The 24,860-nt window shown below is 33.3% G+C and overlaps 1 protein-coding gene and 1 pseudogene across 1 annotated transcript; one reads left to right on the top strand and one right to left on the bottom strand.

The window, feature by feature from the left end:
* Positions 1 to 513: 513 nt before the first annotated feature.
* LOC125107248 (60S ribosomal protein L30-like) lies at positions 514 to 24,793 on the top strand. The gene is made up of 3 exons (XM_047742154.1): positions 514 to 524; positions 4,469 to 4,473; positions 24,328 to 24,793. The coding sequence occupies exon 3, from the start codon at positions 24,402 to 24,404 to the stop codon at positions 24,747 to 24,749; it is 348 nt and encodes a 115-aa protein (XP_047598110.1). The 5' UTR covers positions 514 to 524; positions 4,469 to 4,473; positions 24,328 to 24,401; the 3' UTR covers positions 24,750 to 24,793.
* LOC125108030 (uncharacterized) lies at positions 13,799 to 13,952 on the bottom strand (annotated as a pseudogene).
* Positions 24,794 to 24,860: the final 67 nt, after the last annotated feature.

The following is a 24,860-nucleotide window of genomic DNA, read 5'->3' as shown; positions in this document are numbered from 1 at the left end:
AGTGTTGATTGATGAAAAAAACACATATTTGATAATTCTCACCATCCATTTATGTTTTTTTTCTAATCAAACCAGAAACAGTGAGGAGTTTGCTTAAGATTTTTAATGGCATTTAAATCTCTAGTCCTCTCATTAATATTTGCTAATTTGAATAAATCATCAAATCTTTTCTCAATGATTTTGTAATACATTATACTTTACAAGGCAGTTTAAATATACACTATATCACTTAACTTAATCCTTACAATAGTAATGGGTTATATAAAATGAAGCCTTTTTATTAGTGTAAACACTGACAGTAAGGCTGGGATACAGAGACACTGCAGTGAATGTCTGATCTTGAAGTTGAAAAGTGACAAAGCTTTGTTTATAATTTATATGTCATGACCCCTAGTTAAGAGCCCTTTGAGAGCCCAAATCTCATCTCTTCAGAATTACAACCATGGATTTTTATGAAGAGCTAAAAGTCATATCTCTATATATGACTTAATGTAAAAAGAAGCTACATTTATCCTTTGCATTGAGTCCAACTCCCCTCATGCCTAGAGGAAGAACAAAAGGAGAAAATATGCCTGAGTCCTTTCCCATATATCATCATTGCCTCTAGCATTGAACCTGTTACATGGTGACTGTGAACAAGGTTTGGAAAAGATAAAATAATGGAAATTTATACTGACAAAATTGAGGTCACTGATCATATTCTTTACCTCCTTTAGGCAAGGGATACAAGTATCAGTGTGGTACAAAGTATGTAGAATTTGACAGCTTCCTGGGAAAATGAAATGCCATAGGCGCATTTAAGCCTAGGAAACTCAGAAAACCAGGGAGAATTTATCCTCCTTTGGACTTCAATGTGCATTTTATATACATCGGTTAAGAGCATTTAGATGATTATATATGAGAGGCTAGATGTAAAGATGTTCTAAAACTTTTCTGAAAAAAGAAAAAAGCTTTCGTGTGTTATTTGCTGGTCAACGGCTTTAAAAACAATCTGAAAATTTTGTGGAAATTCTGTTTCCTTATCCAGCATTTTACCTTAGGTCAAAACATGGTTTGTTCATATATATTAAATAAATATTATATATATATATATTTATAGATATATATATAATATATATTAAACACAAGAAATAAATCTTGATTAGAATTCTACATAAATATGATTATGAAAGAACTATTAAACATTGTATTTAATGAATTATTTGAACACAGATCTATTACATACATTGTATATCCGATTTTAGAGCTTTTCACTACAAATTTTACCACCAAATTGTATGCATATCTAAAAACGAAAATCTATAGTATGAAAAAAAATGAAATATATTTGTGAAAAGAACATGAGCCTAAATATACACTAAAATTAAGTTCAGGGAACTGGATGTGAAGGATATTCTGGTATAACTATTTAAGTTATATATATTATTTTTTAACAGAATATGTAATCTTTTGTTATTTATGTATAATCAGTTCCTCACTTTGCCAGTAAGGTTTTACATTATCTTCAATTGTCACAGATACAGTCCTGATATTGAGACTTCTGTTCATTTCCTGATGGTCACATTTTGTCATTTATTGACAAAAATGTTTCAATTTTTTTACCGTACGAGTACAAAACTGACTTTAAGAACTTTGATTTCCAGAGACAGTAGTAAATACTTTCAGTGCAGCATGTGATACAACCTTCATAATAGCCACATAAGAGGGGTATTTTTGCTATTTCTTCTAGAGGAAGAAACTAAATTCTACAAAGACTTAGAGTATTGGCTCAAGGTTATACAATTTTTAAACGCATGACAAAATGCTGCCAAAATGTTACCTTTTTATGAGTATATGCAATTTTCAATATGCAATATGCAATTTTCAGAAGCCTAATTAAAAATGATTATCAAAAATAATGGTTATAGCTGGTGACAGACTCCAATCAATGAAAAACAATCTTTTTTTTTCCCCAAGATTTTATTTATTTATCAGAGAGAGAGAGAGCACAAGCAGGCAAAGTGGCAGGCAGAGGCAGAGAGAGAAGCAGGCTCCCCACTGAGCAAGGAGCCCAATGCAGAACTCGATCCCAGGACCCTGGGATCATGACCTGAGCCGAAGGCAGTGGCTTAACTGACTGAGCCAGGCGTCCTGAAAGATAATTTATTTCATGCTGTTAAGTATGGATTATGAAAGAGGGAGAATCTTAGATTAAATGTTAAATTATCTGTCAGGAAAATAATAGGAAAAATCATGTAGAAAGCATCATTCCATTTCTCCCTAGCTGGTTACTTGCTCTAAAGTCACAAAAATAAGAGATCACAAGGATATGGCATTTATTTTCTTTATGGTTTTTTCATACTGTTTCTGTGAAAGGAGGGTTGTGTTTACAAATGTCTTTTTCATTTGCTCCAATTTGGCAGCTGGGACTATATAGTTTAGAGAGTGTAAAATCATGTGGGTATGATGCCAGATCTGCCAAACCCACTCAAGAAATGAAAACCCAAGGAATGAAACCACCCAAGAAATGAAAAGATGTGAGAAAAAATTGTTAAGTCAAAATAAGATGATAGAGGTAGAACAGAAGGGCAGGATTTAGTAGAACTATAGGTCTAGCCAAGATTATACAAGTGGGCATTAGTGAGGACAATATCAATTGGCCTTGTAGTTTTCTTTAATAGTTCTGTTTCATTCTTTAAAATATTGTGATAAAATCACCTTATTGCATAATTATGGAGAAGAAAATACATTTCTGAGCTAAATGCACTCAATAGATTCCTAAAAATCCTGTGCATTATGATTCTTTGTGAATTGATAAAGCTAATTTCCCTTGAGCTAGAAAGCCAGATAACTTACATTGTTAAGTATCATATGAGAAGTAATGGTAATTGAAGTTTTTGAAAAAACCTGATAGAAAATTTGCCAAAATTTCTTTCTAGGGCCTCCTAATTAAAATGTAGAATATCAGTAGCTCTTATGTCTTTAAAGACATAGATTCTGGTCCCTACCCTAGATTTACTGAGTCAGGTGAAACTGAAAATATTTTAGCTCCTCAGATTATTCTTATGTACATTAAAATTGGAAACTACTCACCCAAGAAATACAGTACTTTAACACATGTGTTTTTACCTTTTTGACTACACTTTCCTACTTAGAATTGAGTCCCAAAAGGCTAAGTGTACCAGAAACCCTAACTCACATATCAATCTTTCACTTACTATTCTATCTTCCATTAAACAAACATCCCTTCAACACTTACTGTTTACTGATTAAGAATCTGTATTTAGCAATGAATCTTTGACAAAGTAGGAAAGAATATCCAATGGAAAAAAGACAGTCTCTTCAATAAATGGTGCTGAAAAACTTGGATGGCCACAAGCAGAAGAATGAAACTGGGCCATTCTCTTACACCATATAAAAAGATAAACTCAAAATGGGTGAAAAACCTCAATATGAGACAGGAATCCATCAAAATGCCAGAGAAAAACACAGATAGTGACTTCTTCAACCTCGGCCACAGCAACTTCTTGCAAGACATGTCTCTAAAAGCAAGGGAAAGAAAGGCAAAACTATTGGGACTTCATCAAGATAAAAATCTTTTACACAGCAATGGAAACATCCAACAAAACTAAACGGCAATCTACAGAATGGGAGAAGATATTTGCAAATGACATATCAGATAAAGGGCTGGTATCCAGGATCTATGAAGAAATTTTTCGAACTCAACACCCAAAAAACAAATAATCCCAGTCAATAAATGGGCAGAAGACATGAACCATCACTTCTCCAAAGAAGATACATAAATGGCTGACAGACCATGAAAAAATGCTCCACATCACTTGTCATCAGGGAAATAAAAATCAAAACCACAATGAGATACCATCTTACAGAAGTTAGACTGGCTAAAATTAATAAGACAGGGAATGACAAATGTTGGTGAGGATGTGGAAAAAGGGGAACACTTTTACACTGTTGGTGGGAATGTAAGCTGGTACAGCCACTCTGGAAAACAGTATGGAGGTTCCTTAAGACGATAAAAATAGAGCTACCCTACGACCCAGCAATTGCACTACTGGGTATTTACCCCAAAGATACAGATGTATTGAAAAGAAGGAGCACCTACAACCCAATATTCACAGCAGCAATGTCCACAATAGCTAAACTGTGGAAGGAGCTGAGATGTCCTTCCACAGATGAATGGGCAAAGAAGATGTGGTTCTTATATACAATGGAATATTACTCAGCCATCAGAAAGGATGAATCCCTACCATTTACATTGACATGGCTGGAACTGGAGGGTATTATGCCAAGTGAAATAAGTCAATCAGAGAAAGACAATTACCATATGGTTTCACTCATATATGGAACATAATAAAGAGCACAGAAGATCAGAGCAGAAGGGAGGAAAAACTGAACAGGAAGAAATCAGAGAGGGAGAAAAACTATGACAGATTCTTGACTCAGGGAAACAAACTGAGGGTTGCTGAAGGGGAGGTAGGTGGGGGGATGGGGTAACTGAGTGATGAGTATTAAGGATGGCATGTAATGTGACAAGCTCTGGGTGTTATATGCAACTAACAAGTCATTGAACACTACGTTAAAAACTGATGATGTACTACAGGTCAGATAATTGAATTTAAATAAATAAAAATAAGAATCTATTTAGTACTAGTGATATAATGATGGCAAGAATACGATATTTACTTTTGGGTAAGACAAAAACTAATAAAAGATATAGACATGGAAATCATTACATACAACCCACTGTGATATATTTTTCTAATTTTGGACTCATGTTTTAACTAACATACATTTTTTATCCAATAATATTTGGATAAATAATTGTGACTTTTAGCTAACCTGTAGCTAAAGCTTCACCTGTAACTTTATCAGGTAGTATACAGTATTTTAAATTTATTTAATGTTATAAATAATACATCCCTGCAACCAAAGAGTTTAAAAGCATACTAAAGTAAACAAAAAAGATTTTAAAGAAAATCAATATATTTGTCCTTATGTGTACCTTTCTTTGTACATAATTTTTTTACTTTAATTAAACAGCATACTCAAATATTTAAAACATATCTGCAATTTTTTCATCCTAACACTTTACCTAAACACAGACAGTTCATTTAAATAATAAATCCTTTAGTTGTTCATATTTATGGAAATGTTAATTCTTTGATGTTAGCTGTCTAGATGTTTCTTTCTGATTTTCAGACAGAAATCAAAGAAGATAAGCACAGTAATTATGTTTTGACCAACTGGAAAGTGAGCACCTTATAATGAAAGGATGAGTTACTCATGTTAACATATTCGTTTTCTTTGCTTGGCTGCTCTGCTCATTGATTTCTAAGAAGATCAAAATTCTCAATAATTATATTCATATATTAATTAATTCCTTCCACAAAGACTTACTGAATAATTCGTATGTATTCCTGTAGCTGTTATTAATACTCTCATGCAATTTATATTCTGGCAAAAGACAAGAATCAGTAGTAGATAGTAGAAATCAACAGATTAAGAGTAAGTGCATTGTATGATATAGTGAAAGGCAGTAATAACTTTCTGAAGAAAAGTGAAGCCAGATCAAAGGGCAGAGAATGATACAATGGGAGAAGGTTCTTATTTTAGTAATAGATTAAATGGTGAGGTCATGTTAAGAGCAGTGCTATTACCTGGGGGAATATTGTTTCCAGATAAACGAAATAGCGTGTGCAAAAGTCCTGGGTACAAAACATGTTGGTATGTTTGAATAATGGTAAAAAAGTCATTGAGGTTGAAATATATGCAAAGGGGGAGCTAGTGATAGAAAGTAAACTCAGAGGCTAAGGCCAAGTTATATTAAGTGTTTGTAAGCAAATAGTCAGCAGTTTAATTTTTATTCCAAGGTATCAAAGTCTGTTAGGCAATTAAATGTAGATATTTCAGAATCTTTTCTGCAGAATTTTATACCAAATGCTATTAGCTAGGCTGACTGATATAGATATTGTAAAAAATATAAATTTATTTTGTTCATTCATTTGAATTGCTCAAGATGTTTCTAATTGTGTATATTAACTGATACCATGAGGGAAGATGTATATAGTCATTCAGATGCTCAGACTTAGGAAGACTATGCCATCTTCAAAACATATCTTCTGAAGTTGCTAGATTATTTTCATCTAGTTGGCAAAAGAAGACAGAGGACCTCATACAGAGGTCTTTTTCATGAACCAGGCCTGGAATGGGCAAACAACACTGCTTTCGCAGTCCACAGCCAGAACTTATTCCCATAGCCATACCCAAGTTGACAAGAAACAGTCTGGCTATTTGTGGTAATGGAGAAAAAAACACATTTTAAAAAAAAAGTTTCTGCCACATCGGTATTTCTTATTTTTATAACATCTTATCATGAACACTATTTTCTGAAAATCGAGCTATATTTTGTTGAATATCAAAACTGTCCTAAACTGGATGAGCTATAACTGTATCCAGTAAAATCCACTAATTTTAAGTGTATAGTAGGGAAAGTTTTGAGAAATGTATGTACACCCATCTAACTACCATTTCAAAGAGCATTTCTCTTATCCCCCAAATTTTCCTCATGGTGTTTTGCAGCTAATCATCGCCATCCCCATCTGAGATAATCATCTGGTTTCTTTACTTAATTCACTTATTTTTAGAATTTCATATAAATATTACCATGCAATATGTACTCTTTTGTATCTGACTCCTTTCAGCATAATATCTTTGAGATCATCCAAGATGTTAGGTTTCACTAATTTGTTCTTTTATCACTGAGTGGTATCCCTCTGTATACCCAGAGCCATTCAGCTATTCTATTGAGGGACACCTGATTATTTTATTTTTTCTTGTATTATGAATTGTGCTGCATAAAACTTCATGTGTAAGATTTTGTATAGACATATATTTTAATTTTTGTTGGGTAAATATCTGGGTTTGCCCATGTGAAATAGCTGGGTAATATTACTCTTTCTAACATTTGATACTGGCACAATTTTTGTTTGTTTTGTTCTTAATTTTAGCTATTCTAGAGGATATGCAATCATATCACCGTGGTTTTAAATTGTATTTCCTTGATGGCTAAAGACATTTTATTAATGTTCCTCATATCAATCAATTATATAGGTTTCTATATTAGATGTTTCTTATTTCCTAATACAAATATTCAGTGTTATAAATTTCCCTCTGAGCACTTCGATTATAACACATAAATTATGATATATTATTATGTTTTTATTTTCTTTTTTCAAATATCTTATTGCTTATATCATATTTTTTTAAAGATTTTGTTTATTTATTTGACAGGCAGATATCACAAGTAGGCAGAGAAGCAGGCAGAGAGGGGGGGGAAGCAGGCTCCCCACTGAGCAGAGAGCCCAATGTGGGGCTTGATCCCAGGACTCTGGGATCATGACCGGCACTGAAGGCGGAGGCTTTAACCCACTGAGCCACCCAGGTGCCCCTCTTATATCATATTTTAGACTGTGACCTACATTCTACCTTGTATATATATATATATATATACATATATATATATATGAACTGATCATCTCAATATATAGATAGACAAATAGATTCTGATGAATTTATCATTTAGTTCTGCTATTTTAATTTCTGTATTTGAAGATGCTGGATAGAACCTATTCTGTTGGTGTTATGACCTACTAAGGATTACTAACACACTATGACAGGATGGAATAGTGAAGAAAATGAAAGCCTTGGACATGGAGTAAAATGTCCAAGTTCACAGGTTTTACTTACATTCTATCAATTGAGAAAGGCAAATTTATAATATTGAAAAAAAAAAACCCAACCTACAAAATGTTATTTCCTTCTTGTTCATGCTACCCCTCATTGCAACTTGGGGAGGGATTTCTGCTCTCTGGATAACTCAGGGAATCAAGCTAATAATGAAGCAGCAGCCACCTCACACCACCAGAGGAGAAGGAGAGTTCTGGGGGATGGATCTTAACTGTTTCTATAATGGCGAATACCGGAAATACTTTGCAAAAAGCACTAATGATTGTCATATTCATGCACTAGTTACCTCTTACTAGCAACTCTAGCAAAAGCAATTTGATTTTATTTTACTTTTTGCAAATATCAGAAAATATCTCCAAGAATGGGTTTCTAAATACGTGAGATACATCAACTCCTCTGTGGCTTTATCACATATTCCAAGAGCCAGGAATATATCTAATTATTTATATTCCCATTATAGGCTTCATATAATGAGATTATGTGATTATGTAATTATGCTTCATCTTTTTTGATTTCGTAATTTTTAGGAGACATCTTCTGGAAAAGATAATTCAGAAATGTTTATGAATTGGGAAATGACTGTATTTCTTTGTACAAACCTATCAAGAATAAAAAATTCCCTAATTTGGTTAGTTTCTTCCTTGGCAAGGAGGAAAGATCAGAAAATCACAAATTATATGCAGTGCAACTAAATTTCTATTACTAAAACTGTCAGTAAGAAATTGAGATTTCTCCCTTTATAAATAATTACTTTCTAATCAGAAATAAAGCTGGGTTATGCTTATTGAACTACTTCTTATGATTTCATTCATCATCTGTTGAATTGGCCAGACATGACAGAACTGATCTTTAGAATTAACCATTTGCCACAGATATGACAAAAGAGAAAGACTAAAAAATTTGCTGAGTCATATTTGAAATATCAAAGTAATCTGGTTTGACTTCGCTACTGACATTATTTGAGTTCAGATGAGCTAAATTCCCACTGAATTTAGTGAAAATAACACAACAGCTTACCAGAATATTTTAAAATTAATAAAAACCATAAGATATTTGCATAAACATGATGTTAGTTGCCAAGTAAAATTTTTAAAAATTACTAACGTAGTATTTATTCATTAACTTCCAATGATTAGCAATTTTTTATATACATGTTCGGTTTGATGTTTTCTATACATGCTGAAAGCTAAAGGTAAAAGATGGGTATCACTTTGTCCAATTTTAATTAGTTCTTAAAGTTCAAAAATAACTTTTATTTTTTATTGCTAGAGATAAAAGCAATTAAAATTGTGGTTTAGCTTTACAAAGAGACAAAAGGAACAAAGTGGCTCTGAAAAGAATAATTCAACTTCACATCAAAATACTATCTTAACTTGCTAAAGGATTATTTTCAATTATTTGGGCAAATTTTGACTCTAAATCTCAATTGTGTCAATATGTTTTCTAACCAAATTACATCAAAATAGTTTTTTTCCCCCCTGATTACAGGCTTCTTTGTTATGCCTATGAAATTGTTTTAGTTGCTGGGAAGGGGGGGGTGTTTTTCACTGTTAATAAAATGTTAGTAATTTAAAAATGAACAACAGTATTACATTATGAATAATATATGTAAATACACAAAGGTTTGTGAGTTTTATAGGCAATGAAATAATGAATTTGGTATCATTTTTTTCTGTAAAATTTAGTTATTTTTTAAAAAAATCATTGATTTTTCCCCATTTCTTCTTTTAATTATAAGCTATAAGTTATATATAAGAAATTACAAAACAATGGACACTTTTCCTCTTATTATTTTTTTTTAAATATTTATCCATTCATTTGAGAGAGAGAGAAATAGAGTGCACATGTCTGTAGTTTGAATGGGGGAAGGAGGAGAGAGAGAGGAAGAGGAGAGAGAGAATCTCAAGGAGACTCCCTGCTGAGCACAGAGCCTGCCTGGGGACTTGAATCCCAGACCAGGAGCTCATGACCTCAGGGAAGTCAACAGCTGGGCACAAGGCGTGAGCCACCCAAGTGTCCCTCCCTCTTGTTATTCTTTGGAAAACAGTCTTCCATATGAATAGTATACTCAAGAGGGAAAATTATTTCTTGATTTGTGTATATTTACATATGTATATATATTATATATAAATACACATACACACACTTGTTCACAATAAAAATAATTGTATTATTTTGGTGCTATATGTTTTATTATAAATATGTAGATCTCATATAATATTTTCATATATAACATATAATAATGCCATGAGTAATTATTAGAGAGTAATTTCATTCTATGGATTGGAGCATGTTAGAAAGAGATGATCACAATAATACTAGTAAGTCAATCTAATCCATTGCAAGAATTTTCTAGATGACTTCATCTGCTATTTTTAATACTTATTTAATGAAGCTCTATTTTTCATTTCTTAAGGAATCTCCACACTGTTTTCCAAAGTGGCTGCACCAACCTGCATTCCCACCAACAGTGTAAGAGGGTTCCCCTTTCTCCACATCCTCTTCAACACATGTTGTTTACTGTCTTGTTAATTTTGGCCATTCTGACTGGTGTAAGGTGGTATCTCAATGTGGTTTTGATTTGAATCTCCCTGATTGCTAATGATGATGAACATTTTTTCATGTATCTGTTAGCCATTTGTACATCTTCTTTGGAGAAGTGTCTGTTCATGTCATCTGCCATTTAATGAAAATGTTAATTATCATTTAGTGGTATAAATGTAAAGAAAACACCCATGAAGCAGCTCAAATAAAAGTTGTTTTAGGAATGTCAGAAGAAAGCCATTATTTCTCTGTTCACAGAACTAATTGCTGGTTAGCTTAAGAAGGCTGGATGAGTGTGGTGGTACCTAGGCAACCAGCTCTGCTAGTATTAGTATCTGACCTCTAGAGAAAACACAGCAGATCCCTGACATGAGCAAATATTAGCAATGATATTATAAAGCTTTCTTCAGAGTAGTTAAATTTTGTTTGTAGACACTGTGGCACAGATACATTACATCTACATTTCAAATGAGCCCATTCTTCATTGTGTAGATTAATTGGAGCTAAAAGTTTCCAGATGATTATAATTAATATTGTTCCACCTATTTTTTTAAATTGAGTAATAACATCTATTCATTTTAAGAATGTTATTTGGTAAGGTAGCACCACCAAATGTACTTTCTATGTCCAATGGTAAATAAAACTTAGATTATAACTATAAAATATTTGGCTTTAAGCTATAAATTGCATCTCCTTAAATAAGTACTAATTCATTCAAATAGAACATGTTTTAATTAATTATACACCAGTTTATACAATTGTTCAAAAGACATGCATGTGTCTATTATATGCCAGTCAGTTAAAATTGTTAGTTATGAAGATGAATTAACAAATCAATATGTTCTATCAAAGTAATATACCTCATCAAAGAAATGCAGGCATATAAATAGAGGCAACATGACATTATAGGATATAATATGGGGCAAAATATTATAATGGGTTATTTCCTATAGTGGTAAGTGGTAGCACCCAAAGTTTCATAGTCATGGGTTTGTAAAAAGCAAATATTTAAGGATGAATATCTGCTTTCTAAGACATTATTTTCAAATGTTTTTGAACATGAACCTAAGTTATAAGTACAGCATACATTGCAAAGCAGGATACATGCAGGGACACATGCATATGTATACATGAACAGACATTCACGATCATTACTGAAACTAAAGGCTCATGAAATAATACTATTCTTACTGCATTGGATATACTTAGATTTTCAATTCTGTACTACTTAATTTTTAACCCTAAATTAATTCTACAACCCCACTAATGGATCATGATCCACTATCTTAGTATCAAAAACAGTGCCCTAGAAGTAATCATATTGGTAACCTGTAGTAGCAGAGAGATTCTAAGTATTGGAATTGCAGGAATAAGAAAGCAGATTTTATGTTTCATTGGAAAGGTGAAATGAAGGGAAAAATATAGTCAGAAAAGGAGGTATGGTGTGTGTTTGTGTTTTTTTGTGTGTGTGTTTTCTCCCTTATCTCTCCATTCTTTATGGCTTCTTGACAGATTCTTCAAATTAGTAAATTCTGTGAGTCTCACTTTAGCCTCACTTTAGTCTGACTTTAGCCAGAGGAGATATAAATCCAGGTGAGTCTATTAATAATATAGTCTAGTGGAAAAAGGATAATCACTTAAAGTTATATACACAGCTAAATATTACTGGAAGAATAAGAACTATATACATTTAGGTTAGCCTTTTTAAGTTCTGGATCTTATCACTTCAAAACACATTTAGGAAATAGTTGTGGTAAACATGGGATTTAAAAAATCAATTCCCAGATAATCTGAAAGAATCACTTTAGGATTGGTAACAGTCAGTGAGAAGGTGTTAATTACATAATCAAAACATTGTACCTATTAATACATTTTCCTAAAACTGTGTCTTGGAATCATTAATTCCAGGTTATAGTTACAAAAGAAATTCTCTAGAATTTATCCTTATCTAACTACCCATAAGATACTGACAAATGATGAAATAATCTCTGTCCACTTAATCTCAAGTGATTTTATAATGTTGTCTCTAGTTTTGCTGTTTAAATTTTCAGAAATACTTTTTTCAATCATTGGGCACCTACAAGAGGCAGAAATCATAACGATGTCAAATTTAGTTCAGATATATAAGCAACCCACATACATCCTGTACAAAGATATAAACACCAGGACGTAATATATTTGTATCATTGAACATTAAATTAAATGAAAGAAATAAGAAACTTTTATTACATAAATTTGGTTGCTTCACCAAATAAACGTGGTCAACTTTGTCCCTGCTCACTTTCTTTCCTTTTTTCCCTCCTTATAATATGACAAGAACCACAGAAATAAGGCTTTACCTTTTCCAAGTCTAGGTTTCTTGAAAATACAGAATATAGCTGGCAGAACTACTTCAAATATGTATCACCATCCTAATACATTTGCAAGGAGACATTTGGTCCCTAGAAATTTCATTTCAAGGAACATGCCCTCGAGCAGTGCAAAGCAGAGAAGCCACATGCAAGAGATGATATGATTTGACAGAAGTTGCAAATCTCGCTGTACCAGCCCAGGCTTCTCTGCCCATTGCTGTGCATCAGGGCTTTATGGGAAAGGAAGAAGTGCCAAATGAACATATTATTTGCTCTCAGCCACCTGGTGTGATAACTTATCCTGACCGCACCATAGCCTTTAGACCAACTGAGAAGGCATTTACTTAGTTTTGAGCTTTCAGTGTGACACTGGGGACCAATGTGATTTAATATATAGCCACTCATCAGTCAATGATGTCTGCCATGAGAGTTATTCCATTCTTCTTATTCCATGCCTAAACTGATAAGATTACCTATACCTTGATTGATTATCTACAGACACAGAATGCTATAAGCTTCCTCTCTAGTGACTAAAATTGACACCTTCTTCTTTCAAATTTTCCCATTGTGTCCTTTGAAACTCCAGTCATTCTATGATTGATAAATTCTCTACCTCCTGTCCTTAGCTGCCAATATATTCTCCTTTGAGAATATCCATTTCCTACAGCTTACTTATTATCTCTCTCCTAACCCTGAGGCTGCTTCCAGAAAAATGGCTTTTCCTTTAATAAAACCCTGATTCGAAGCTTATTCCACTGATTTTTACTACTTTCTACTCTTTCTGTATTCCTCCAACCATTTGCTCTATCAACTCTTATTTTCTCCCTAATCAGTACTGTTTTCTGTCAAAACTTACCTTTCTTAAAGTCCAGACCCCATCAACTGTTTGTTCTCTTTTGGTTAAGTACCACATCCCACTCTCTTTTTTCTTACATAATCCTGGATCAAAAACAACTGTGTAGAAGTATAAATCCTGGTTATGTGCTTCTACTAGTTTGCTAGGAAGAAAACAAAACAAAACAAAACAAAACAAACAAAAAAAACCTCAACAAGTAAGTCTTTTTACCATAATAAATTGAGTCTTTGATAGTACTTCTGAATCCTACAACATCTTACTCCTCTGTTAAGTCAGGGAATCTTTGCAATAATTTCCCTCTAAGCTTTTAATATCTACTCAAATTCGTTGTCAAAAGGAAATGATTTCCTTTTAACAGACATGTATAGCTGAGAAATGACATAGGTTTCCTTTTTTAGCAATAATCGCGCCTCGGATAAACCTCATTGGCTACCATACTACCACTGCGCAAAGCTAGGTTTTCTTTTTTTTTAAGAAAATCTTAATTCTTCAATTTGGTTGGGCTTATTAATGATAGTCCTGTTTGTGTGTTAAATATGATGGTAGCTTCTTGTTTATTTTTTAAAGTTGTTTTTTTTTTTTTTAATTTAATTGACAGAGAGAGCACAAGCAGGAGGAGCAGCAGAGAGATAGGGAGAAGCAGGATCCCTGCTGAAGAAGGAGTCCAACATGGGGCTTGATCCCAGGACTCTGGGAAGGCAGATGCTTAATGCTTCACTGACGGAGCCACCCAGGCACCCCTAGCTTCTTGTTTAGAAATAAAGTATTTTATACACCACTTGCGAATAAAAATTTAAAAATGATATGAGAATAAATGTTGATCTAAGTGCTTCCTTTAAGCTCTTACTATCAAGAACAAAAGGTGAAAAAATTTCTCTTGATAATTGTGAAGAAATGACAACTATAATGAAAATAGATTGAATTCAGGGTATGATAAGAATTCTGAGTTTGGTAACAGATACTCTACTGTAACTTCCACAGTGTTTTTATAGACATTTTAGGAGTCTTTGGTTTTTATTTCTAGCATTTTTGCTTTAAATTAAGGTTGAACATCTGGGGCACCTGGGTGGCTTAGTTAGCTGAGCGTCTGACTCTTGGTTTCAGCTCAGGTTGTGATTTCACAGTCCTGGGATGAGCCCTATGTGGGGCTTCACACTCAGCATAGAGTCTGCTTGTGCCTCTCTGCTCCTTGACTCATTCCCATTGGTCTCCTCATATAGGGGTATATGAGTTTGAGTTTCTAGGAGGTAACATCCTGGCTATTTATCTGAGTGTTGCTGAAGTATATTTGATATACAGAGAAACATTTTTGCCTGTGAAATAATTGATTTCTTTTTTTTTTTTAAGATTTTATTTACATGAGAGAGAGAAAATGAGAGAGCATGAGAGGGGAGAGAGTCAGAGGGAGAAGCAGACTCCCTGTTGAGCAGGGCGCTGGATGCAGGACTTAATCCTGGGACTCCAGGATCATGACCTAAGCTGAAGGCAGTCACTTAACCAACTGAGCCACCCAGGTGCCTGAAATAATTGATTTCTAATTGAATTCAGCAAGACAGGGATCTTTGAGTTTGTGGTCCTCTACTTTTTTTTTTTTTTTTTAATTTTTTATTTTTTTTCAGCATAACAGTATTCATTATTTTTGCACCACACCCAGTGCTCCATGCAATCCGTGCCCTCTACAATACCCACCACCTGGTGCCCCCAACCTCCCACCCCCCACCCCTTCAAAATTCTCAGATCGTTTTTCAGAGTCCATAGTCTCTCATGGTTCACCTCCCCAATGTGGTCCTCTACTTTTAAGGGTGGATGTTACACAGCTTGAAGCTGAAAAGGCTAATTCATGAATAACCATTTAGGGATATAAAAACCCTTCCTTAATTAAAGCATAAATATATCTATGACAATTTGCTAAAGCTTACATTTTCTTCAATGTCTTTTAAAATAGATAGACTGGTAAACTGTGGGAAAAATACAATAAGAATGCAATGGGGTAAAAATTATTTATACCAATTAGAAAAACTAGGAAGTATAGATATACTAAAATTAGATACTCATAATTTATAGTCTCATAAACACTGCTATTAAATATAAAGTTTAGCTAATAAAAAGAGCATAAGAAAAATAATAACAATAATCATAGTAAAAAGGATGAATTATATACACAAATACTAAAGGAATAAAAATACAAATATTTTGACATAATCTATAATGAATATGAAAAATTTAATTAAGTGGATATATTTAAAAAATAGTTAAAAGGAAGACACTAAATGTATACCAATAGTCTATAATTCTGTGGCTTACATGAAGTTTAGCTCCATCCCCCCAACTACACTGGACATTAACTGGAGCTGTCCTCCAGGTTTTCTGCCTACAACAACCTGAAAAAAATAGTGTTGGATTAAGAGGAGGGTTTAAAGCGAACAAGCCCCAGTCTGTATTGAATGAAGGTATTCTGGAAGCTATATAGAGTGGAAAAGTGTTTTTAATTTATTTTTTAAACAAATGATTTCTCTAATGTTGAAGAGACTATTAATACTTTCCAATCAGTAAAAAATGGTTCCATTTACCAACCCTGACATTTAAGTAACTCTTAGCAACAAAATATACAAATAAACAAATAACAGTAACAACACAAAAACAAACTTTCAATGTGTTCATAACAAAAGAACATGGTGCTGGGGGGAATGAGGAAGCAAACTGACAGAATAAGCTCTTATTGTAGACTATATGGAAAATAAGTAGCAAAAAGGAATCAGCTCTTTTTCTTTCACATGGGGGAACTCTCTCTTTAAGACTATATCAACATGGAGGGGACTAGAAGTGAAATAAATCAAGTAGAGAGAGTCAATTACACAGTTTCACTTGTAGAGAATAAGGAATAACACGGAGGACATTGGGAGATCTAGAGGAGGAGTGAGTTGGGGGAAATTGGAGGGAGAGACAAACCACAAGAGACTGTGGACTCTGAGAAACAAACTGAGGGTTTTGGAGGGGAGGGAGATGGGGAGTTGGGTGAGCCTGGTGGTGGGTATTATGGAGGGCAGGTATTGAATGGAGCACTGGGGGTAGTGCATAAACAATAAATTTTGTAACACTGGGGGAAAAAAAAGACTAATCTTTGGCAAAATCTCATCCAAAATGGCTTTTTATCCTTTAATCTACACTAAGGACCATAGTCACTTTCTAATATAGCAGTAATTATTGTTTGCAATAATCCCTTAATTCTCTCTCTCTTTTTTTTAGTAGACTAAAAGAAACTTCAAGACAAAAAAATGTGTCTTTTAATTTTTCTACAATGTATCTGTTGCAGTACTTTGACAGTAGATTATGGATAAACACTGATGAACTTAGTGTATGAATCAGTGACCAGGATATAGAAAGCTCTCAAAATAATATGTTTTCAACTGAATTGACCACATCTATCCTACTGAAAATTAGAATGAACTCTTATTTCTCTTCACCTCTGTTAAACATGAGGTCCTATATTCTATTTCTCCTCTTGTTGGTATTTTCTCTTAGCATCAATATTCATTCCATTCCCATTTTATTACACTGAATGCCATGTCACTAATGACCATGGTTTAATTTATATTACTAAAAAGAAACATTGTTTTAAAATGTATAGGACATACTTTTTTAAACATTTATTTTTAATTTTTTGTAATTTTACTTTATTTTTTTCAATGTTCCAAGATTCATTGTTTATGCACCACACTCAGTACTCGATGCAATACATGCCCTCCATATTACGCACCACCAGGCTCACCCAACCCCCACCCCAAATCCTCTGTTTCTTAGAGTCCACAGTTTCTCGTGGTTTGTCTCATTCTCTGATTTATCCATTCATCTTTTGAAGGGCATCTTGGTTCTTTCCACAGTTTGGTGACTGTGACCATTGCTGCTATGAACATTGGGGCACATATGACCCTTCTTTTCATTACATCTGTATCTTTGGGGTAAATACCCAGTAGTGCAATTGCAGGGTCATAGGGTAGCTCTATTTATAATTTCTTAAGGAATCTCCACACTGTTTTCCAAAGTGGCTGTACCAGCTTGCATTCCCACCAACAATGTAAGAAGGTTCCCCTTTCTCCACATCTTCTCCAACACTTGTTGTTTACTATTTTGTTGATTTTGGCCATTCTAACTCATGTAAGGTGGTATCTCAATGTGGTTTTGATTTGAATCTCCCTGATGGCTAATGATGATGATTATTTTTTTCATGTGTCTGCTAGCCATTTGTATGTCTTCTTTGGAGAAGTGTCTGTTCATGTCTTCTGCTCATTTTTTGACATGATTATCTGTTTTGTGTGTGTTGAGTTTGAGAGTTCTTTATAGATCTTGGATATCAGCCCTTTGTCTGTAGTGTCATTTGCGAATATCTTCTTCCATTCCATGGGTTGACTCTGTTTTGTTGACTGTTTGTTTTGCTGTGAAGAAGCTTCTACTACAGCACCAATAACGACAAGATACCTGGGAATGAACCTAACCAAAGAAGTAAAGGCTCTGTACTCAAGGAACTATAGAATACTCATGAAAGAAATTGAAGAAGACACAAAAAGATGGAAAAGCATTCCATGCTTATGGATCAGAGGAATAAACATTGTTAAAATGTCTATACTGCCTAGAGGAATATATACTTTCAATGACATCCTGATCAAAATTCTACTGGTATTTTTCAAAGTGCTGGAACAAGCAATCCTAAAATTTATATGGAACCAGAAAAGACCTCAAATTGCCAAGGAAATGTTGAAAAAGGAAAACAAAACTGGGGGCATCATGTTGCCTGATTTCAAGCTTTCCTAAAAAGTTGTGATCACCAAGACAGCATGGTACTGACACAAACACACACACACAGACCGGTGGAACAGAGAGCTCAGATATGGACCCTCAACTCTATGGTCAAATAATCTTTGACAAAGCATGAAAAAATATCCAGTGGAAAAAAGACAGTCTCTTCAATAAACGATGCTGGGAAAATTGGACAGCTCTGTATAGAAGAATGAAATTCAACCATTTTCTTACACCATAAACAAAGATAAACTCTAAATGGATAAAAGACCTCAACGTGAAGCAGGAATCTATCAAAATCTTAGAGGAGAACATAGGCAGTAACCTCTTCAACATCAGCCACAGCAACTTCTTTCAAGACATGGCTCCAAAGGCAAAGGAAACAAAAGCAGAAATGAACTTTGGGGACCTCGCCAAGATCAGGACATACTTTTAAAAAAACCTCCTGCACAATGTTGTTAGTGTCATTCTCAATTGGTTTAAAACTTGGTCAGTGAAAAAAGGAGTGGACCCCCCAAAAGTGTCAATATTTTGGGGACTGAATCAAGACTTTGAAGGGGAGGTAGAGGGTAGAACGTGGGAAACAAAATACATGCAATAATTAATAATAATAATAATAATAATAATAAGGCTTAGTGTCCAAAACACAGGGCTTTAAAATTTGAAGACACTGTAATAAACATGGACTGTGAAGTTTTGATGCTTTCAGTTGTGTGACAGGCTTTGAATGTCAAAGATTGAGAAATAGTGGAATGCCTGGGTGGCACAGTCAGTTAAGCATCAGACTCCTGGACTCAGGCTGTGAGACTGTTGATGCCCAGCTCCAAGATCAGCATGGAGTCTGTTTAAGATTCTCTTCTCCCTCTGCCTCTCTCTCTCTCGAATATATATATATATATATTATATATATATATATTTAATTGAGAAATAGAGAGCAGGTTTACATTTTATTTCAGATAGATATTGGCCTTGGAATGCCTACTAGATCTTGTAGGTTCTTACTCCACAGACCAGGGCAAACATACTAAGTTGGGGCTCCTGGGTGGCTCAGTGGGTTAAGCCTCTGCCTTTGGCTCAGGTCATGATCTCAGGGTCCTGGGATTGAGTCCCCCATTGGGCTCTCTGCTCGGCAGGGAGCCTGCTTCCTTCTCTTTCTCTCTCTCTGCCTGCCTCTCTGCCTACTTGTGATCTCTCTCTGTCAAATAAATAAATAAAATCTTAAAAAAATAATAATGACAAGTCAGAAGGTTTCAGCATGATGACCTAGCAATCAAAAGCTTTCCTACAGAAGATTTATCAAGAAGAAGGATGCTAGACATCAGCATTAAGGACTTGAGCTTAAGTAAAAACATCAAAAGAATTAAGAATAATAATTATGGGACACTATCATTATTGTCTATAATATTCTTCTATATAAACTTTTTTTTACTGTTTTTGAATAGAAAGGGTAACTCTAAAGCTAATGTCACCTCTATGACAAAGTTACGCTTACATACAACTCTTTTCTGTGTTTGAAAGCATTGTTCAGTTTAAGATAGGATTCTCTTAACTATTTATGAGTCACAAATTTGTGATTTAAATCATGAATTTTAAACAATAATAAAATAAGTTAGCATCCAATGAGACATTTCCTGGTGATGGTGAGACATTAGAAGCAAGTTAGATAGCAAAGAAAAGTCATATTTTAACATAAACTGTTTAGGAAAATCTGTATTCTAGATACTGTATTTTCTGGCAATCAAAGGATGACTATACTTGAAACAGCACTCAAAGAATGGTTTAAGTTTAGATGTGTTTATATTTGGTAATATACAGAGATTCCTATAAAACTGACTTGATTAAATGGTTGTAAAAATAATTTCCTATTAAATCAGTCATTTCATTTTTAATCACGTAACCTCATTCTGGAGAAAATATTTGAATATCTATAATCATTTCTTAGTCATTACTTAGAAAATGAATGTAGCTTATAGATTTTAGTGCTTTCCAGAAAATGCAATTTTAAAGCACGTAAAAAAGCTCACGGCTTTAAGAAATAAAAGGTTTTGCATGACTATTTACCAAAAAATACGAGCTATTACTTTGTAAAATCAAATGAATTCAGATGTAAGATTTTGTATCCTTAATTCTGATTTTTAAAAAAATCTGTCTATAAAATATTACAGTACATTTTGGCTGAGGTAAAATTTCAAATCTCAAAGGTATACTTTTTTTCACATTACTTTTTTATTTATTCAATCACCATGACTACTCACATTCAACTCTTCGCACCTGCAGGTGAATCAAAGCCAAGTTCTAAGATGTTTTGGCATCTTACTTCTTCATAGGGGAAAAGAGAAAGTCAAACTCTGGTTTTTGCTGACCTTAAATTATAGTGTACATGAAAAGCAGCAGATACATATTATTTTTTTCCCTTGGTCTGTTTTAATCTCAGTGACTGTTGTTTTCATGAGAACCTACTTATGAGTTGGATATACAATAAAGGGAAATAATTTTGCTTGTGCTTCAGGACCCATTGGCTGATCTAACTGTAATAAATTGTGATATATCTTTTATGATTACTTATAGTAGATGACTGAATAATGCCTTCATCATATATTCCTGAACTGTTTAAGTAATCATGTCTGCTATTGTAAGCTTTATCTGAGACTAATGGACTGCAATGTGAGTTATGAGTCCTCAACTGAAGCTCTTAGTATAATATGATACTTAACTTTCTTGCCACAAAGGTTACATGATATGTGAACATCATGAAAATATGTGTGCATGAACATATGACTATTGACTGATAATTTTTGCTTTTTTTTTCTGCATAAGTAATGAAAAAGTACTTCATGTATTAACAACTAAGTTTATGTGTTACCCATCCACAAAAGAAAACATTTTTTTTAGAAAATATATGTAGTTTAATTGATGAGATGAGATTAGAAGGTTATAATTGTTGGTATAAATTTATAATTATATACATATTTATTTATCCAAGTCCTGAACTATTACTCATTCTTTTGCATCTTTTTTAGGTGCCTGAAAAATGGGATTTTTTGTTAAATTTCCTATACTATTTTGTTAAAAACAGATTTATTAGCAATAGTAGCAATAAAATAGTATAAAACAGCATAAAAACAGTATAAAACAGTAACAGATTAATAGCAATAAAACAGTATGATTTGAAGCTACAGTATCTTAGGGGACTTGATTTTTCTTTTTATCAACTGTTAAAGCAAGTTCATGTGTAAGGAAATTTGTTTCTAGTAACTATATAGCAAAATGAAGTTAAACAGATAATAAATTTCACTTTCATTAGATATAGTCACTCTGAGTGAAATTTATATTGTTTGATGTCTGGACACTTAGATGACCTTATAGAAAACCTTTGTAGACATTCTGTTGTAACTGACTGTAAAATTCAAAGACCACAGATAACAAATCACAGTGAGGGTGGAGGAAGATGTGCTAATTGGAATACTTGAATATATTATGTTATCCTAAAAACAGAAAAACAAAACAAAACAAAACAAAAAACCCTACATATTTCTTACATAAAGGGCTGCAGTTGAAGAGGGTATAGGGATAGTCTCCTAAAAGAAAAAAAAAAAAGGGAAAAATATAATAAGATATTATAAGATGATGGCTTTTCTGAATTATGTATGTTTTAGGAGATGCAGTCAGGAAGATACTAATAGTGACATAATAAATTGTTTTTGAGAGTGGCTTCCTATATAAAATTGATCATCATAAGGAAATACCACTTCCGGGGGTGTGTGGGTGCTCGTTAAGCATCTGCCTTCGGCTAGGTCATGATCTTGGAGTTCTGGGATCAAGCCCCGCATCGGGCTCCCTGCTTGAAGGGAAGCCTGCTTCTCCCTCTCCCATTCCCTCTGCTTGTGTTCTCTCTCTCACTTTGTCCCTCTCTGTCAAATAAATAAAATCTTAAAAAAAAAATACCACTTCTGAACAAAAACCAGCTGAATAAATATGTTAGGCAGATGTTGAGGATAAATTTATCTTAATCTAAAAAAAGATGTTTAATTTGCATATTTAATATATTTAATATATTATTCTTTCAATTAGTTTTAACATAAAAATTGTGCCTAAAATATCTTGCAGAGGAAAGCTATTTATATATTTTCTTCTTGTGAGGCAGGTTGAGGTCTTTTACATGTATTAATCATAGAATGAACACATCACTTTTCACCATTCTAGGGAGACTATAAAGCATTCTCATATCATTGAAATTGAAAAAGAGATTCCTATGCCAATTAGCTGATTTGTCTTTCATTTAACTTCTCTGATGTTCAAAAGTGTGGATTTCACTGAGGACTATAAATAGTAAGGAAATTGAAAATACTCATCTACTTTTAAACTTTGAGATTGAACCCATGACATGCATAAAATAATTATAAATTTAATGTTTGATTTAGCAGTAAAACTAAAAAACATTTGTCTTGGAAGACTGTATCATCATTCTTAGGGGAAACTGTTGGGGATCTATAATGTTAATAATTAGATCTATATTCTAACTCTATTTTTATACCACACTACGTGCTGTACTATTCATATTAATTAAATGTCTATATTTGGATGAAAACTTTAAAACTTCACTCAATTCTATTAGAACTAAGAGTTTTTATTAAACACATTAAACAATGAACAGAGATGCTGTCATGTTTTGTTTTTCTTTGTAAATCTCAGATTATTTTCATATGGGTAATGCTACCTTATTTAACAATTAGTCATGATTCTTTTGCCTTTATAATAAATTTATTTTATTTTACCTTGAGGTAATTCTATCTTCTTTAATTCTCCTGTAATTCCTGCCTTTTATTAGTATTGCCACTCTGAAGTTTTATGTTTTTATTTACTTGACTGTTAATGACACATATTTGAATTTGAGTTTTAATGTAATCCCCAAATCTTTGTTTTAGTGTGTTGGTTTAACTCATTGATATTAATTTTGATAAATTATAGGTTGGACCTTATTTCTCTCACCCTTTGGGTATTTTTCATGTTTTCATGCCAAATTTGTTTTATCTTTTTTCCCCCGTTGGCTTTTTCTATATTTCAAAATTTGCACTTTTTTCTGAATATATTTAACATACATATACTATTTTCACTTAAACACAGACACATATACATATGTGTAAACTTTTCATGCTAATAATACCAAAGCAATAAGATGATGCATTTCATTCCTTTTTCTACCCCATCACTCATTCAATAGTTGTGACTATAATATATAATTAAGATACATGTCATTACTAATTGCAGCTTATTTTCATTTCCTTTTTATGACTGATGAATCTTACATGTGCTTTCATTATCATGATGGTAGTAACGATTACTTATCATTAAATATAAGTTTTCATAGCTTTATTGATATGTTCTTTCTCTTGCTTTTTATTTTTTTCATTTTTTAATGGGTTTAGAAAAATTCTGGGTAAATCAAATTTTGAATAATTTTCCAGGAGATTTTATGGGTGTCTTATTTCCTCCATCTTTATTTATCTGATATTTTATTGTTTTTGATTTTACACAGGGATAATAGTATATTTGGTTAAAATACTCAAAGTATTTATTCCTTTAAATTCTATTTACTCAATAATACTTTTTATTGCTTGGAACTAATGTCAAGCTCCCACCCTACTCCACTATGAAAACCTTTTTTTTTTCTTCTTATATGCTCTAGTCACATTACTTTTTCTTCAAAGTACACTTAAAGTATCAGGATATATCTTGAGAGAGGTCAAATTTTGTACACTTGTTATTTAGACAATGAGATATTAAGGAAAATTTTCTTCTCACTCTGGTTTCTTCTTTTGTTACTGTGTGTCCCATCATACCCTGTTCTCTAATTCTAGAATATTTATCCTTATAAAGCATTCCTTCTTTATTCTGTTTTCCATTATTTATATTTTTTGTAATTGAATCATTATTTACCCTTGTCTAAAGGACAGTAATATTCTGATATTATATTGAAGTATTTGGATGTTATCAAAAAAATACATGCATACATGTTTTAAAAAATTTGTCTATAAGCTCTTTCCTTTCTCTCTCCTGTCCATTTTGGCGGCTGCTCTTGGTTGGGGCTGTCCCGTACCTAAGGCAGGAAGATGGTGGCCGCAAAGAAGACGAAAAACTCGCTGGAGTCGATCAACTGTAGGCTCGAGCTTGCTTTGAAAAGTGTAAAGTGTGTTCTAGGGTACAAGCAGACTCTGAAAATGATCAGACATGGCAAAGCGAAGCTGGTCATCCTCTCTAACAACTGCTCGGCCTTGAGGAAATCTGAAATAGAATACTACACTATGTTGGCCAAAACTGGTGTCCATCACTACAGTGGCAATAATATTGAATTGGGTACAGCCTGTGGGAAATACTACAGAGTGTGCACGCTGGCTATCATTGATCCAGGTGATTCTGATATCAGAAGAAGCATGCTGGAACAGACTGGTGAAAAGTAAATCACGTAGAATTTTTCTTTAATAAAACTGGCCACAGCTTGTTTCAAACACACACACACACACACACACACACACACACACACACACACACACAATTTGTCTATATGATCA

Source organism: Lutra lutra, chromosome 8 (genome assembly GCF_902655055.1).
Source record: "Lutra lutra chromosome 8, mLutLut1.2, whole genome shotgun sequence".
Taxonomy (NCBI): domain Eukaryota; kingdom Metazoa; phylum Chordata; class Mammalia; order Carnivora; family Mustelidae; genus Lutra; species Lutra lutra.
Note: the sequence above shows the minus strand (reverse complement) of the source record. Positions and strands in the feature narration are given on the sequence as shown.

Bases quoted from the DNA above. Each gene is read 5' to 3' on its own strand.
- LOC125107248 (XM_047742154.1), top strand. From the start codon at position 24,402: ATGGTGGCCGCAAAGAAGACGAAAAACTCGCTGGAGTCGATCAACTGT.